The sequence below is a fragment of the Phoxinus phoxinus genome (assembly GCF_949152265.1).
Source record: "Phoxinus phoxinus genome assembly, chromosome: 5".
In the NCBI taxonomy this organism is placed as follows: domain Eukaryota; kingdom Metazoa; phylum Chordata; class Actinopteri; order Cypriniformes; family Leuciscidae; genus Phoxinus; species Phoxinus phoxinus.
In genome coordinates this window covers 41,533,180-41,550,679 of record NC_136880.1, presented here as the reverse complement: position 1 = coordinate 41,550,679, position 17,500 = coordinate 41,533,180, and the positions used below count along the sequence as shown (strand labels likewise).

General features: G+C 38.5%; 1 protein-coding gene and 1 long non-coding RNA gene across 2 annotated transcripts in view; one reads left to right on the top strand and one right to left on the bottom strand.

Moving 5' to 3' along the window:
- The first annotated feature begins 896 nt into the window (after nucleotides 1-896).
- LOC306998658 lies at nucleotides 897-3,129 on the top strand. Its single transcript, XR_013797633.1, has 3 exons — nucleotides 897-1,062; nucleotides 1,655-1,692; nucleotides 1,960-3,129. It is a non-coding gene; the product is annotated as an uncharacterized lncRNA (long non-coding RNA).
- LOC306998653 (lipoprotein lipase) overlaps nucleotides 2,675-17,500 on the bottom strand; it is a 17,032-nt gene continuing 2,206 nt past the window's right edge. The window contains exons 3-10 of the mRNA XM_079612880.1: nucleotides 17,233-17,412; nucleotides 15,464-15,572; nucleotides 11,062-11,295; nucleotides 8,867-9,109; nucleotides 7,861-7,981; nucleotides 6,631-6,807; nucleotides 3,840-3,947; nucleotides 2,675-3,127 (exon numbers count right to left, since the gene is read on the bottom strand). Coding sequence (XP_079469006.1) covers nucleotides 2,977-3,127; nucleotides 3,840-3,947; nucleotides 6,631-6,807; nucleotides 7,861-7,981; nucleotides 8,867-9,109; nucleotides 11,062-11,295; nucleotides 15,464-15,572; nucleotides 17,233-17,412 — 1,323 coding nt within the window. The 3' untranslated portion in view covers nucleotides 2,675-2,976. The remainder of the gene's footprint in view (nucleotides 3,128-3,839; nucleotides 3,948-6,630; nucleotides 6,808-7,860; nucleotides 7,982-8,866; nucleotides 9,110-11,061; nucleotides 11,296-15,463; nucleotides 15,573-17,232; nucleotides 17,413-17,500) is intronic.

Genomic DNA, 17,500 nt, shown 5'->3' with positions numbered 1-17,500 from the left:
GATGAGAAGGGTGTGTATGGACTTATAACTCTGGGGGATACGCTGAATAAGCTAAAGTCACAAAAAGTCGGAGTGTTCCTTTAAATAGCTTGGTGTAGATGTCTTTGTTTGGCATTTATCACATTGTATCACTAGCTATGTTTCCATCCACACGTTTTTATCCGAATTAAGTGATATCGAATGAAAAATACCTTATGGAAACAGTAAAATGCGATTGAATTTCATGAATATCGACGAATGAAATACGTTCGGTCTCATCGGATTTGATCTTGATCGATATGCGGCTTATGCGATAAACGCTGATGGAAACGTTATTTGCCGAATAAATTATGAATTGAATTTTGTCTAGCAAAACTTTGTTCACAAATGTCGGCTTGAATGTTGTGCGATTCAGTGCGAAAATGAATGGAAACACCTTAAAATGTCTCAAATCAATTCGATATACCACCAATTTGATCGCAGAACGGCATGTGACGTCATTACGCACAGGTTTTTATTCGCTTTAAAGCCGTTGGATGGAAACACACTTTCACCAGCTTTATTCCCATGAGTTTTTTTACCGAACTTTAAATAATTCGATTGACAAGTGGAATGAAACTTAGCTACTGTAAATAAACATGAACAGTTTCTTGTGCTGTTCAAAATAATTGTCGAGGTCAACAGCGAACACGGATCAATTTGAGTAAAATAGATCACAATAAAAGGTATTGTATAAAGAATATTCAGTGCTGGTTATTGAAAGTCCTTTAGTAGGTCTAAAATTAAATATTTATTCAAATGAGCTTCATAGAGTAATATGAATTTAATCAGATACAGTGTGTATTTACGATTTTAATAACATTTTACATTTTCACATACACACTCAGACTAAAATGACCAGGAAACAAGGTAAAGTTCAAACAAGATGTTTATTAATAGGTTTTGGCAAGAACACAATCGATGACCAAGGTAAGTAATAATATTGCAGATTGTTGTGGGTGAGAATAGACATTATTGCTAATTTTGGCGTGATCGTGACATACATAAATACACAAGATGCTTTAAGCAAGTCATTTGTTAGCAGTGTTGGGGGAAATGCATTACAAGTAACTTGAGTTATGTAATCAGATTACTTTTTCAAGTAACTAGTAAAGTAACGCATTACTTTTAAAATGTACAACTAAATATCTAAGTTACTTTTTCACAAAAAAATATTAATATTCCTCAAAATGAATAAAATCAGTGAAATGCAGAATCAGAATACTATGCAAACCTCCAATAACTAAATATGTTAAATAAAACATAATATTTTATGCATTTAATCTCACTTTATTGACTAATGTACTTGCTTCTGACCTTCGATTATTCAGTTAAATAAGCAAAAATGACTATAGAAAGAGAAATGTCCTCTACTATACACATTTCCTTCAGTCTGAGGATTATTATTTCACTTTTGGCGTGAAGGGGTCTTTACATTTGCCCAAAAATATAACTTTTGTGTTATAAAAAAAACAAGCCCAGCCCAGGTGGGGAAAAAAGTAACGCAAAAGTAACGTAACGCATTACTTTTCTAAAAAAAGTAACTAAGTAATGCAATTAGTTACTTTTTAAGGGAGTAACGCAATATTGTAATGCATTACTTTTAAAAGTAACTTTCCCCAACACTGTTTGTTAGTAGCCCAGACCAATGAACAAATATTGACCTATGTGTGTGTCCCAAGGCGTCATATACTGACGCTTTCGACAAATCGTCTACATCCAACACACATGGCACCCTTTAGCGTCAATATGAGACGCAGATATATATGGGCCAGAAGGCGCCTGCTAGCGGTCTAACCCTAACCCTAACCCTACCCCAGACCTAAACCTAACCATAACCGAACAAAGCTCTGTGCGTCTCATATTGACGCTAAAGGGTGCCATGTGCGTTGGATGTAGACGATTTGTCAAAAGCGTCAGTATATGACGCCCAAGGATGAGAATGCGTTGGACATTGTTTCAATTTGTGCACAACAAAAAACAAAACAAAAGGAAAATATAAAAATAACCAAAAAGGTATTCACCTGCATTACAGCAAAAAATTACAAATTGCATTGATTTGTTGATGAGACAACATATTAATCAGTAATTTTATAAACCTGATTGGAATGTTAAATTCTATTGATTTAATTTTTTTATTATTTCAAAGTTAGTTATATCTACCTTAGGTATATCTACAGCTGTTGAATGTGAATAAACCGCTATCAATAATTACAGGTCAACATATACAACCCTCGTGTTTGAACTTCACTTCAGTTCATTTTTATCTTGACTTATGTTTTATGTTTATAAAATCTATTCTGCCCTCTAAAGATACATATTTGTTTGTTTTCAACACACAATATGTCTACAAGCTGAAAATTAAACATCTATGTTTGGGTGAATCTCACAAAACCGCTCAAGAACATGATAATATGTGACCCTGGACCACAAAACCAGTCACATGACGCACGGGTATATCTGTGGCAATAGCCAACAATACATTGTATGGGTCAAAATGATAGATTTTTCTTTTATGCCAAAAATCATTAAGATATTAAGTAAAGATCATGTTCCATGAAGATATTTTGTGAATTTTCTACCATAAATATATAAAAAATATATATTTTTGTGAGTGAATGCAGCACAATCGTGCTCACCAGTCAAATTTGTTGTGTTTATTTTGTTACTGAGAGGAAAAAGCGCACAGCACATATTTACATCTTCATCTAAACATCGCTCTCAGCAGCGTCGACGGCATCTAGATGTTCGTACATCACTGCAAATGTATTTCTAACATCTTTTTACTTCTAAGAAAATATATCAGGGCCTTGAATCACGTTTAGTCTCTTGTACTTCACGACGATTGTGAGCACGAGCAGTAAGTGCTGCTGCAGTTCACGTAACGGCCACCGGTGTCGCTAATAACAAGAGTTTCTGAATTCTACATATAGCCCTCGTTAAGTTCTCTGCGTTGACTCATAAAGTTATGTTTAGTTTTGTGGTGGTTTCTGTCATGATGACCTCTGTTGATTCATTAGGAGGTGACGCTGGCTCATTTCTCATAACTGCGGTGGCTTCATTGACGCCCTGTTTGAAGAAGCTTCCGTGATGTTTCAGTCGGTGCTTCCTGAAAATCCAGAAATGGAGAGAAAGAGACAGAACGTTTTGTATTTGTATATACGGCCAGATATCTAACTCTCATGGCCCATCCACACTACTGCGTTTTCGTTTAGAAACTGAGACCTTTTGCTACGTTTGCACCTCCCGTCCAGACTACAACGGCAAAACCGAAGACCTAAACCGGAGAAGTTTAGAAACGCTCCGACCCCGTTTTGAATCTCCGGAGGGCGTTTTAGTGAAGACGGTCAAAACGGAGGACTTGACAAACAATGACGCAGAGGCTCACTCTCAGCTCTATGATTGGATGTCATCAGTCATGGCGTATCCTTCCCTGATTCGTCAGCCACCCATCACATGACCCGTCCCCGGGAATAAAACATACAAAAACAGCCTGGACTACGTAACGTTCGTGACTGCAACATGGATAACGAATTACAAGCGTTACTGACGTTGATGTCTTTGCTAGCAGCTGTTGTGCAAGTAAATTCTGCATTTTACAATGCTAACTGCCTACTGTGTACACCGGCACGCACATGCCCAGTGTTGGTGAATGGTCACGTGATCCGCGTTTTCAGTCGTTTTAATGTGGACGGAGATCAATTCTAATACGCAGATAAAACGCTGGTGTGGACGGAGATCGTATTCGTTTTAATTCTCCGTTTCTAAACTAAAACGCAGTAGTGTGGATGAGGCCTCAGTGAAAGTAAAGTCGACTGTACCTCTCCTCTCTCCTGCTCTGCGGCGTCTCACTGGACTTCACGAACATAACAGGCTCTCCGCCCTGAATGAGGGAACCAAACTCTCCATCTTTGGGTCTGAATGTTACCCTACAAAACAAAAGAAAAAATAAATGTTTTGCTTTAAAGACCACCTGTGGTGAAAATCCAGCTTTTAATGTCTATATACCAAAGTCAGTTCACCACAAGGTGTTTTTAATATGTTTTAACCCCTTAAGCGGCACCCCCCTTTTTTTAATAGACATGAAAATGCACATTCTGAACTTATATGGTTGTAATTCAAGAATGCTTTGGATTATAGATGTAAGATTGGTCTTGTTTTAAAGAAGACATTTGGCAGATTTGTGTAGAGCTGAAATAAATTTAGAAAGTTAAACAGAAAAAAAGTTATAGAAGTTTGAGTTTATGAAAATGTACAATGTAAAAAATTGTATTATTCATATTTTATATAAAATATATATTTTCAAAACATGGTGGACTCTAAAAATGCAAAAAACAAAAACAAAGCCAAAAATCTGAACAAGTTATGTTTCAAATTTTAGGTTGATATCTCAGAAAATAAGCTTTCAGTGAGATTTAGTTTGGGCGCAGTACCACACTTCTCCACTAGTGGACATTACTGCCCATATAAGGGCACCTCCATTTCCATAAGTTGTTTGAGTGATCTGAACCATTATTTTTACAATTTTCATACAATTTATGAAGTAGACATCCTATTCAGAAGTCGTATTGGAAGTTTGGCAGATTTTGAAATGAATTCAACCTCTAAGAAACACAAAGAAACACGTATGTGCATTATAGCTCGCTGCCACATCACTAATGCTGAATCTATTATTATTTTTCTTTATATTTAATACATTTTCAGACCTTTTTTTCTAAAAGAATTGAATGGATGCTATCTTTTAAACTCTTGGCATGAGAACAAACTGAGGTTTCTACCATTCTTTCATGATTTTTCGTGTTCATCACTATTTCAATATAAAGGTCTGAACACGCCTTAGAAACTACCTTGTAACCAATCAGATCAACGTGTGATCGTCAACCAGTGGATCTCTGAGCTGAGTGAGTGAGTGGAGGTTAAACTTAAGTCATTTAAAACAAATTTCCTCCGGCCACTACTGTATACAATATACAATTCAAAAGTGGTCGGTAATATTTTTTTAATGTTTTTGTCTCTTATTAAAGTCACTTTTGCTCACAAATGCGGTATTTATTTTATAAAAAATTGAGTAAAAACAGTAATATTGTGAGATATTATTACAATTTAAAATACTGCATATTTATATTTATAATATTTAAAAGTAGCTGTTTTCTATGTGAATATATGATAAATTTTCATTTATTCCTGTGATCAAACATGAATATGAATTTTCAAAGCTGAAGTGTCACATGATCTTTCAGAAATCATTCTAATATGATGAGTGTGTGTGTGTGATAATTGGTTTTGAGTTTTGTTCATGTTCTTGCTTTCAGGTCTTTTATTCATGGTCATGTGATTCCCTTGCCCTCATGTGACCCTGTCATGTGCCTCCTTGTTTCATGTGTTATGTTCTCATTGGTTGGTCTAGTTATGTTTCCTGTGCTCTCATTGGTTCATTGTTTGATTGTGCACAGGTGTCCCTTGTTAGTCATTAGTTTCTGTATATATTATTAAATATTGGATTTATGTAACCCAGCTGTTGGTGAGTGGTTTGGTCAAGTCTGCTCATGTTTGAGTCAAGTCTTTATTCACCTTTGGCTAAGCCCCGCCCCCCTTAGTTACTGTTGCTACGTCCGTCAACTTCATCTGGGCTCCGGTTTGGTATCAACATGGCTTATGCTGTGACCGCTCTTCCTGCTGACATTTTATCAAACTTTTATAAAGCAGCAAATAAAGTGTCCGATAGAAGTAGGCAAAAGGGGCTCAGTGTGCGTTCGAAGGCTTTATTCAAGACAAACCGGAGAAACGCAACAACAACAAGGCATCCAAATAGAGGCAAAAGCATAACGGTCACAGTCAAAAAATGAACCACCGCATATCCTGATCGAGACGGAGGCTGGGACTCACAATATCAAGAGCAACACTGTTCATGCAAAGCTGGGTATATTCACTTCTATAATCGGCATTACAAAGCAAACGGACTACGCGAGTATAAAGTTGTGTTTATTAGCAGCGTGTGCTAGCGTATCAACAGTTAGGGTAGAGAACCGAAATCATAACCTAAAACTGTCTAACTAGTATAACTTCACAGTAAGGTTAAAAGCTAAATGTATCTTAGAGACAAAAGTGTGTTGTTGATCTTGAGGGGTTTCGCTGACTGAGGACGTCCACACAGTTTAATCCAAAAACGACACTTGTCAGGATTTGACTTCGGTTTTGGGAAGGGAAAAAACGGACACCCCCCTCCAACCTCTCTGGGAAACGCGTATATGTGCTACAAATGCCCCAGGCACAACGGTTAACCATATTTATGATAAAACTACAACGGTAGTAGCCTGCCGAGACCAACAATATGAGACGCCTGTGTTAAAGTCAATGGAGCGCTGTGACCTCTGTGTGAGCTCGTTCTTGGCTGCGCTGTGATTGGTCAATCTTCATTTTAGGGTGTGGCTTAGCCAAAGGCGAATTGTGTATTTTTTCACGTTGGATTAAAAAAAAACTACACATGGGTTCTTAACTCACTCGCCCACAGTGGATTTAGTTGTTACAGAAATCACATGACAAACCAGGAAACAAGAACATGAACAAAACTCAAAACCGAACATGATAATATATGACCCTGACGTGACTCACTTGGACTGTGTTTCTCCAGATTTAATCCTCATTCTGCGGATGGTGAACTGATTGGTGCTGAAGAAGCCGTAGAGATACGAGTCCTTCTCCCAGTGGACGTTCAGTATCAGAAGCTCTCCGATGTCTTTATCAGACGTCACCAGGAAGGAGATGGTGCTGTTGGTGGTCAGGCTGGGCCTGGGTGCAAATTACAGGACATATGTGATCACAAAACCAGTCACATGACGCACGGGTATATCTGTGGCAATAGCCAACAACACATTGTATGGGGCAAAATTATAGATTTTTCTTTTATGCCAAAAATCACGAGGATATTAAGTAAAGATCATGTTCCATGAAGATATTTAGTAAATTTCCTACCGTAAATATATAAAACATGTATTTTTGTGAGTGAATGCAGCACAATCGTGAACATAAATGCACAACTTTAAAAGGAGATTTTCTCAATGTTTAGATTTTTTTGCTCCCTCAGATTCCAGATTTTCAATAGTTGTATCTCGGCCAAATATTGTCTTATTATAACAAACCACACATCAATGGAAAGCTTATTTATTCAGCTTTCAGATTATGTATAATCTCAATTTTTTAAAAATTGACCCATGTGACTGGTTTTGAGGACCAGGGTCACATATGTTCATATTTCAGTGACCCTGGTTATATTTTGTACGAAAAAAAAAGAGGGAACATATCACACTTGTGTTAGCATCCCTTCATTGGTTACCTGTTCAATTCATAGTTGATTTTAAGGCTTTAGTATTTGTATTTAAAGCACTTCATGGTCTTGCTGCCACTTATATTTCAGATCTTCTCCATTTCTACTCCCAGCTATTATTGATTGTTACAAAATCTCGATTTAAATCCATGGACGACAAGGCTTTCTCAGTTCTTGGTCCAAAGCTGTGGTCCTTAATCCGATTGCACTTGTAGTTTTAATAGTTTTACTGGCTTGATGATGTTTTGATAGAATAAATCTATTATTTTCTGATGTTTTTCTTCTGATATATTTGATTAGTATTAACATTTTATTGTGTGATGATATTTTGTGTATGTTTCTTGGTCAGCATTCTTGTTGTTTTAAGATGCTATGTAAATAAATTTGACCTTGACCTTGTATCATTTCAGATATTTTTAAGTGTGATGCATGTGTCCAAATAATTCTGCAGCCACTGAATTTGTAAAATTACAAAAAAAAAAAAAAAAAAAAAAATATATATATATTTTAAAACTCACACAACGACTGAGATGTCATCCCTTTCATCGGTCGTCCCGAACAGAGACACTTTCAGCGGCTGCTCCAGCAAAGTCATGTTTTTGTCACTGAAAAGATGCAGCTTGATCTGGTAATGAAACACTGCAAGAGAACAAGAGACAGGAATATCAAAATCACAAAACTCATTACATAAGTTGAAATATTTCATTATGTGCAGCTGTATCTGGTTAGTACTTGTAAAGAGAGGTACTACAAAAAAATGAGAATATGGTGCAAAAGTTCATTTATTTCAGTAAATCAACTTAAAAGGTGAAACTAATATATTATATAGACTCATTACATGCAAAGTGAGATATTTCAAACCTTTATTTGTTATAATTTTGATGATTATGGCTTACAGCTTATGAAAACCCCAAATTCAAAAGGTTTTGAATAAGGTATTGTGAAAAGATTTTCATAAGCTGTAAGCCATAATCATCAAAATTATAACAAATAAAGGCTTGAAATATCTCACTTTGCATGTAATGAGTCTATATAATATATTAGTTTCACCTTTTAAGTTGAATTACTGAAATAAATGAACTTTTGCACCATATTAAAATTTTTCGAGTTTCATTTGTATATTACACTGTTGGGCAAAATCGATGCATTTCCTTCAAAATATGAGAAATATTTTTTTTAATATGAGGGAAGAACAAACCACTAAACTTGGTTAAAGTTCAGGTGTCTTTTTACTGTGCAAAAACAAAAACAAAAAGCTCACAGGAAAAAGCGTATATTGACTACAATATAATCAGTTATTAATATTTTGTTTTTGCATGCGTTCATAATTTCTTTGAATGACAGCCTGGGCAAAAATTATGTTGGCACAATTTGACATGTTTCATTGCGTTATTACCACAAATAAAACAATCGAGTCCAAGCACAACTATGCAATATGCTTATAAAATCTTTAAAAGTAATATTTGAATAAAGGGTCAAGATCACTTTTGGCCTGTAGATTTGTACCAAGCGATGGTTGCTCACCCTTATACGGCATCATGTCCCGGGTTTTGAGGTACATCTTTGCGCTCCTGCTGCTGCGGATCTTGTTGACGCTGTACCCGAGCTTGTTGCAGCGGTTCTTGCGGCAGCTCAGACACAGGCCCTTGTTGAAGGAGTCTCTGGAGCTGCAGCGAAACGCCCAGCTCTGGTGTGCACGGTTCACCAGCGAGTCGATGAACAGGTGAATGGAGCGCTCGTGGGAACATTTGACAATCTGGTCCATGTCTGACAAAGGTCAAAGGTCAAATGTTTAAGGGAAAAACAAGCTTATGGTACTTAACGGCTTAATGCTTAATGTACATAGCACTGTTAGTAAAATGCTAACTCCATTCAAATCAATGCCTGTTTACTAAACCCATAAAAAATAATTTTCGGTTACGAAATAAAATAAAATGTAAAAATTAAACTTGTTAGAAATGTAAAAAAAAGCTAAAATGAAATATTAAACTAATAAAATGACAAAGGCACATAACCAAATGTATTTTAATAGCACTTTAACAGCAATAGTGCTGTTATTGTCAACTAAAACAATTAAACAACATATATGAAAAACTGTATAAATATTAGTTGGCAAAGTTATATGTTGCCTGAAATAAGTTAAAATAAAAAGAAAATGTTTATGTTTGTGAAATAATTATGACTAAAACTTAAATATATATATAAATCAAAGCTAAACAGAAATATATAAATATTATAATATATATAATGACACAAAAACTGATTTTAATAGAGTTAGTATTTTACTAACAGTGTTGTGATTGTTAATGTTAACTAAAACTATTAAATTATTTTCAGTAATTTAAACAAAGCTGATATATATATATATATATATATATATATATATATATATATATATATATATATATATATATATATATATAAATTGAAGCTAATTTAAAAAAACAAAAATCTAATAAAAATAACAGCACACAACAAAATGACCAAAACCTAAACTAAAATGAAAAATAAAAAATATAAAAACAAAAGCTAATTCAAAATATTAATGGATACTAGAGCTGCAGGATTTTTTGATGAAAATAAAGATAACGATTCTGAATAGACAACTGAACAACATAACACGTAATTTACTAGAAGTCCAAAATGTTAACTGCTGCATTCTGTTTAAAAATATATAATGAATAAATTGTTATATTTTTGTAAAAATCAGGTTGAATGAATGATTCAATGACTCACTCGTAAAGACTTGATTCATTACTGGATGAATCAGCATTTTTTTAAGGAATCTCTGGATGAATCAGCATTTTTTAAGGAATCTCTTGAATGAAAGATTCAATGACAAAAAAACTCACTTGTCGCCACCTACTGGTGCAACGATGTAATTGATGCAATCATTATTTGAAGGGTCAACATACTTTAAAAACGTGATTTAGTCGATTTTAATCTTTACCATAGACATATATCTGAACTATGAACTATGAACTTTTAACATTTACATTTACGCAGACGCTTTTATCCAAAGCGACTTACATTGCATTTCTAGGTACACTTATCAGTTCTTGCTTTCCCTGGGAATCGAACCCATGACCTTGGCGTTGCAAGCATAGATATACATAATAAAGGCTAGATGTCTCGTCCGCGCTGCTGGCCAATGGAGGTCGACGTCCGCACCTGGCGGCCATCTTGCCACAGTCGGCTCGCTCACTCGTAACATTGTGTTTTAAAGGGGCATGTACTTTTTAAATAACCTTAACTTGCTAAATTTTCTACCGATTTACCGATAAACGTCAGAGATGTAGTTATGACACTGCACACTTATGAATAATTATAATATTATATATTTCAACATGTTCAAGCATCCAGAATTATAGCCACGTTAATAACGTTTGTAAGAAACCAAACCGTTTGTAAATCCATCCAGATTTCAGCGAGATAAGAGTATTTGTGTTCGTGCAGATCACTCGCCTTACATCACAGTGCCCGCCAGAGAGCTTGCCTGTGACAAGATGGCCGCCGGGTGATGCCGTTAGAGACTCCGCCGTAAGACATCTAGCCTTTAATTATTATGTATATCTATGGTTGCAAGCACCAACGCTCTACTGTTTGAGGTACAGGAAAGCTATGAACAATACCCGTTCTTGTCTTAGGACAAGTTTGATTAACTTTTTTGATCCACTTCAAATGTTGACTAGTCTAGCAATAACACTAAGTGAACATACTGTAGAAGCCGTAGGTGGCGATGAGCTTCATGGTGTGCTGAAGGGTGCAGCCGGGCTGGAAAGTGCCGCCGTTGGGGTAGATGTCCACGTGACCCACGGGTCTCTGGATGCCGATGCTGAGGTCCGGCGAGCCTCTGGTGTTTGTGTGCAGGACGTCCACGAACGAGGCGTCATCCGGTGACAGGCGCATAAGACTCTCTGCATTCTCAAAGCTGGGACCCGCTGGGTCGAGACCTGCAGAACCATGACAAAACAGCACCAAACTCAACCAAATGTGACACGAATGAGTCTAAAGTATAATTACTAAGGAATCATATAAAAACATCTGACAAAGTTGGGACAGCAAAAGAGCAGATGTAAGGAATAATGTACATCCAGCTGGTTGTTATCTCAGAATAAACCCCCGACAGGGTGATAAGGAAGTTTTTAAATGGGTGGTTGATTATGATTTCACTTTTCTAACTGTAGTTAGTGTGTAATGTTGCTGTTTGATCATAAACAACATCTGCAAAGTTACAACGCTCAAAGTTCAGAGCAAAGGGAGATATTTGCTTATAAAGAAATCGCTTGTTAAGAACTACAACAAACGGCTGGTAGGAACTACACGACACTCCTCCCGGGTTAGTGACATCACCAACCCTAATTTACATAAACCCCGCCCCCGGAACACGATTTCTAGATTATCAGGACAGAATATGCTAATCAATGACTAGAAGGTAACTACATATAAGCTGCATAAATTCATCAACTAACCATTCAGAAATGTCCTGTTCTTCTACATGTTGTCACTTCTTCTTGAGTCTCTCCATCATTGTCTGACTCCAGTTTGAACATAAAAGGCTAAAAGTTTGTGAAATGTTCAGTGCATGTGTGTGTGTGTGTGTGTGTGTGTGTGTGTGTGTGTTTGTGAGTGAGGTAAAAGGACACAAGCTCTTGAAGCTCCGTCCCCTGTGTCGGGAGCAGCAGCTCATTTGCATTTAAAGGGACAGACATAAAACGGTGTGTTCTTGCTCACCCTCAAAAAGTGACTTTAACATGCGATATAAAAATATCTGGGGGGTATTTTGAGCTAAAACTTCACACACACATCAGAGACTTATTTTACATCTTGTGAAAAGGGGCATTATACCACCCCTTTAAGAGATATTGATTTCAGATTTAACTGTTTTAAAATCATACCTGTTTGTATCTTACAATCCAACAGTAGGTGTGTTACCATTACAGATTTGCGCAAAACTTTTGTGATTTTTTCTAAATGTCGACGAAAAACGATTGCGAAATGACGGTGTCTCCATCAACCGATGTTATGCGACTAAGCGTAATTTTTTTCCTCTCGCGATAAGTCATTTAAAAAATCATGGCGACGGATGTTGGTAGGTTTACGCATATCCCAGCAAGCACACTGGCCTTTATTATTATTAATCGAAGGAGACGTATGCGTGTTTTCCAAGCATTAAAGGGGTGGTTCAGGATTTTGGACATCGGACCTCATTTACAAGTTAGCCTGGTTGTGTCACAGTGTCTGGTGGTTCCCTGGGTTAAACACTAGAGGTCCTCAGTTTTCATGGTGTCTAGGCATTCTCACTACATTTCCCATGATCCTGTCTGTCACTGAGTGTTCATTGTGTTCAGCCGTTTCTCGTCACCTCGTTTAGCACTTGTGTATATATACACTGTCAGTTTCAGTGTTTGTCACGGAGTCCTTGTTTAATGTCCCCACTCTTCCGTTCCTGTTGCTGCCCGTTTCTTGTTCATGTCTTGTGTCTTTGGATTGCCCTATTGGATTTTGACCCTTGCCTGGACTGGTTTTCGGAGTACGGATTACCCTATTAATAAACTGCTCTTGGATCTCTAATTCCCTGTGTGTGCGCGTCGTGACAGAAGGACTCCGTCATGCAGAGATCCAGCGGTATTGGGTCTCCTAAGTCTCCAGCCACTGAGAGGGGGAAGAAACAGCAGAGGGGGAATTCTCCACCTAAAGAGATTCCTCCTATTATGAACATCTTTGAGTGTTTTGCTTATTGGGCCCGATTGACTGAGGAAGCTGATAGGAGGAAAGCTTCCACACCCCTTTCAGAAGCTCCCAGAGAGTCATTCGAGGGAACCCGGCTGGCAAAATTTTCTGGGACCCACGGAGGTCATAGGAGAGGAGGTCCTAGAGGGGAGTCCAGGTATCACTCTCCACCTCGATCCTTCATGGAACCTGAGGTGGTGAGGTCCAGCCCAGACTTCCATCCGCCGCCGATCCCATCCAGTCCAGAGCCTGCCTGTCGCCATCAGAGGTGGCAGAGGAGGAGGAGAGGGAGAGCTTCCTGCACTCCTGACGTTCCCGAACAACCCACTGCCGTCCCGGAGGCCGTCCCCGAGCAGCCCGCTGTCTCCCTGGAGGTCGTCCCCGAGCAGCCCGCTGTCTCCCTGGAGGTCGTCCCCGAGCAGCCCGCTGTCTCCCAGGAGGTCGTCCCCGAGCAGCCCGCTGTCTCCCTGGAGGTCGTCCCCGAGCAGCCCGCTGTCTCCCTGGAGGTCGTCCCCGAGCAGCCCACTGTCTCCCTGGAGGTCGTCCCCGAGCAGCCCGCTGTCTTCTCGGAGGCCGTGCCCGAGCCGGTGGTGTCTGTTCCTGAACTTGTGCCTGAGCCTGAGCCGGTTCCTGAACTTGTTCCTGTGCCTGAGCCGGTTCCTGAACTTGTTACTGTGCCTGAGCCTGAGCCGGTTCCTAAACTTGTTACTGTGCCTGAGCCTGAGCTGGTTCCTGAACTTGAGCCTGAGCAGGTTCCTGAACCTGTTCCTCTACCATGGCCGCCCAAGGGGTCGTCTGCTCCGCCATGGCCGCCCGAAGGGAAGTCTCCGCCATGGCCGCCCGAAGGGAAGTCTCCGTCATGGCCGCCCGATGGACTACCTGAAGGGTCGTCTCTGCCCAGGCCGCCCGATGAACTATCATTCCCCGTGTCCATTCCCGTCCATGGTCCTGGCCCTCCATCCCTCCCCCTAATCCCCCACAGTTCCACCTCCCTCCTGGACTTTTGTCGAGTTTTGTTTTCTGTCGTGGAGCGTCTGGTAGCCGCTCCGTAGAGGGGGGGTTATGTCACAGTGTCTGGTGGTTCCCTGGGTTAAACACTAGAGGTCCTCAGTTTTCACGGTGTCTAGGCATTCTCACTACATTTCCCATGATCCTGTCTGTCACTGAGTGTTCATTGTGTTCAGCCATTTCTCGTCACCTCGTTTAGAACTTGTGTATATATACACTGTCAGTTTCAGTGTTTGTCACGGAGTCCTTGTTGAATGTCCCCACTCTTCCGTTCCTGTTGCTGCCCGTTTCTTGTTCATGTCTTGTGTCTTTGGATTGCCCTATTGGATTTTGACCCTTGCCTGGACTGGTTTTCTGAGTACGGATTACCCTATTAATAAACTGCTCTTGGATCTCTAATTCCCTGTGTGTGCGCGTCGTGAAAGGTTGTTATTCATCAGTGGAGACAGTTTTCAAAAATGTTCATCCAGTCCTTACAGTTGCATAGTTCGCCGATGCTAGGCTAGCACGAGTCAACGGTATCTGCTAGCCTGCCATTAAAAACAGTTTTACCCACTCCACAGTACACCAAAAGCAAATAAATTATAACGCCAGACTATCGATGTAAATGTCTATTGAGATCTATGTGTCTATCACCCCTTTAATGGCAAGGAAAGACTCTTATACTTGAGAGCGGCACATGTTTCTGTGTGTTTCTCCCTCATATCTGCTTCAAGGTCTTGATTATGGCATTTCTTTGAGGTTTAAAATCCAGTATTCCTGTAATTATTTTGTCTTTTATGAATTTAATAAACAACTCTGTCTCATATTCTGTCCAAACACACCACATCATCTACGTCAGGTGACTGTAAATGCGCAAAAACTGTTTCGATTGCAGTTTTGCAAAATATTTATTTTTCGAATTGCCTGAAAAAAACCCTCATGCGAGCGTAAACTTTTTTGCGATAAATGGGAGTTTTGACGAAATTGTTGTTTCAATTGGACGTATTTTCAATTCTAAATTGTGCAATTTGAAGGGTAATAGAAACGCGGCTAGTGTACAAAACAATAGTTACAAAATGGCAGCCGCTGCATTTGAATGAAACAAGAGAGCAAGTCCACGGTACTGGATGGCATAATTAAATAACTGTACACAAAATATTAATTTGACTGAGTATTCATATTTTATTAGCTCACCAAATGCAAAACTTCCACACAAAAAAAACGTTCCTAGCAAGCGTATAGCGCTGCTGACTTCAGTGACCCGGATGAGCCTGTGTTTGGGTTTTCAGTGGATGTTATCAGGGAAATAACACACCACTGTATGGCGCGATTGACCAATCAGAATCAAGTATTCCACAGAGCCGTGTAATAAGCACTATTAAATGAAGGGCTTCCCACCTGTAATTCTGTTGACTTTGTTGTTGGTGAGGTTTCCAGCGACTCCTGCCACATGTGCACCGAGACTGTAGCCTAGAAGATGCACTTTCTCCAGCGGATAGTCCAGCTCCTTTACAACACACACACACACACAATTGCATTTAACCCTTATGAAGCCTGTAAACAACATGTCTGGGTCATAAAGTGAGAAATAATTTTTCAGAAATGATAGTTTGCTTAAAGTCGACATGAAGCGGAAGTTGCAACCGTCTTGGTTTCATCGATTTCAATAAACGCTGCAATATTCCATTTAAAAAACTAAGAGAAAAAGAAATAAGGCTTTTAGGATTATCAATATTTTCTGCATTGCAATGGTAATTTAGGTGATCAGTTTTTTTAGTATTATTAATGTATTTTATGAATGTAGAGTTTTGTTATTATTGTTATTATTTATGTTTTAATTTAAATTTTTGTTTAATTTTCACTTGTTTTGTTATGTTATGCTTTTGTCATTTTTATTTGTTTTAAATATTCCTATTTAGGTTTAAAAAACAATTCAGTTTTAGTTAATTATTAGTTTTTATTTATTTCAAATTAGCATTTCAGACAGACAGACAGACATATAGACATACCGTATATAGACATATATAGACATACAGACAGACATATAGACAGACAGACATATATAGACAGACAGACATTTAGACATACCGTAGACAGACAGACAGACAGACATGTATAGACAGACAGACAGACATGTATAGACAGACATGTATAGACAGACAGACAGACAGATGGACATATATAGACAGACAGATATAGACAGACAGACAGATGGACATATATAGACAGACAGACAGATGGACATATATAGACAGACAGACATATATAGACAGAAAGACAGACAGACAGACAGACAGATAGACAGACAGACATATATAGACAGACATATAGACAGACAGACAGACATATATAGACAGACAGACAGACAGACATATATAGACAGACAGACAGACATATATAGAAAGACAGACAGACATATATAGACAGACAGACAGACATATATAGACAGACAGACAGACATGTATAGACAGACAGACATGTATAGACAGACAGACAGATGGACATATATAGACAGACAGATATAGACAGACAGACAGATGGACATATATAGACAGACAGACAGATGGACATATATAGACAGACAGACATATATAGACAGACAGACAGACAGACATATATAGACAGAAAGACAGACAGACATATATAGACAGAAAGACAGACAGACAGACATATATAGACAGACAGACATATATAGACAGACAGACATATATAGACAGACAGACAGACAGACAGATAGACAGATAGATAGATAGATAGATAGATAGATAGATAGATAGATAGATAGATAGATAGATAGATAGATAGATAGATAGATAGATAGATAGATAGATAGATAGATAGATAGATAGATAGATAGATAGATAGATAGATAGATAGATAGATAGATAGATAGATAGACAGATAGACAGATAGACAGATAGATGAATTTTTTTTAGATGATAGACAGTTTTAATGACATTTTCGGACATGCACATTGACTCCAATGTTAAATGGGTCCATGGCCAATTCTTTTATAGTCAAAAACTCGAGAGAGGAACCATTGTCAAAAAAATGTTGTCCACCACTCTTGTTCATCCAAAACAAACTACAATATAGACTCAAGGTGTTAAATACCGGAATTATCCTTTAACAGAAATACTACAGCACCAATGCGTTTCTCTGCATACCTCCAGCCAGTCGATGAACTTGGCCACGTCTGCGCCCACCAGCCGGGTGTTTTCTGCTGACCTGGGGTAGTGTTCGTTGGCCCGATCCAGCCAGTCCACAACAACGACATTAGCATGGGGTTCACGATCAAACAGAGCCGTCACAAGCTTATAGACCCAGCTCTCAAACAGACCTGCAACCTGTGTGTGTGTGTGTGTGTGTGTGAGTGAGTGAGTGAGTGAGTGAGTGAGTGAGTGAGTGAGTGTGTGAGAGAGAGTGTGTGTGAGA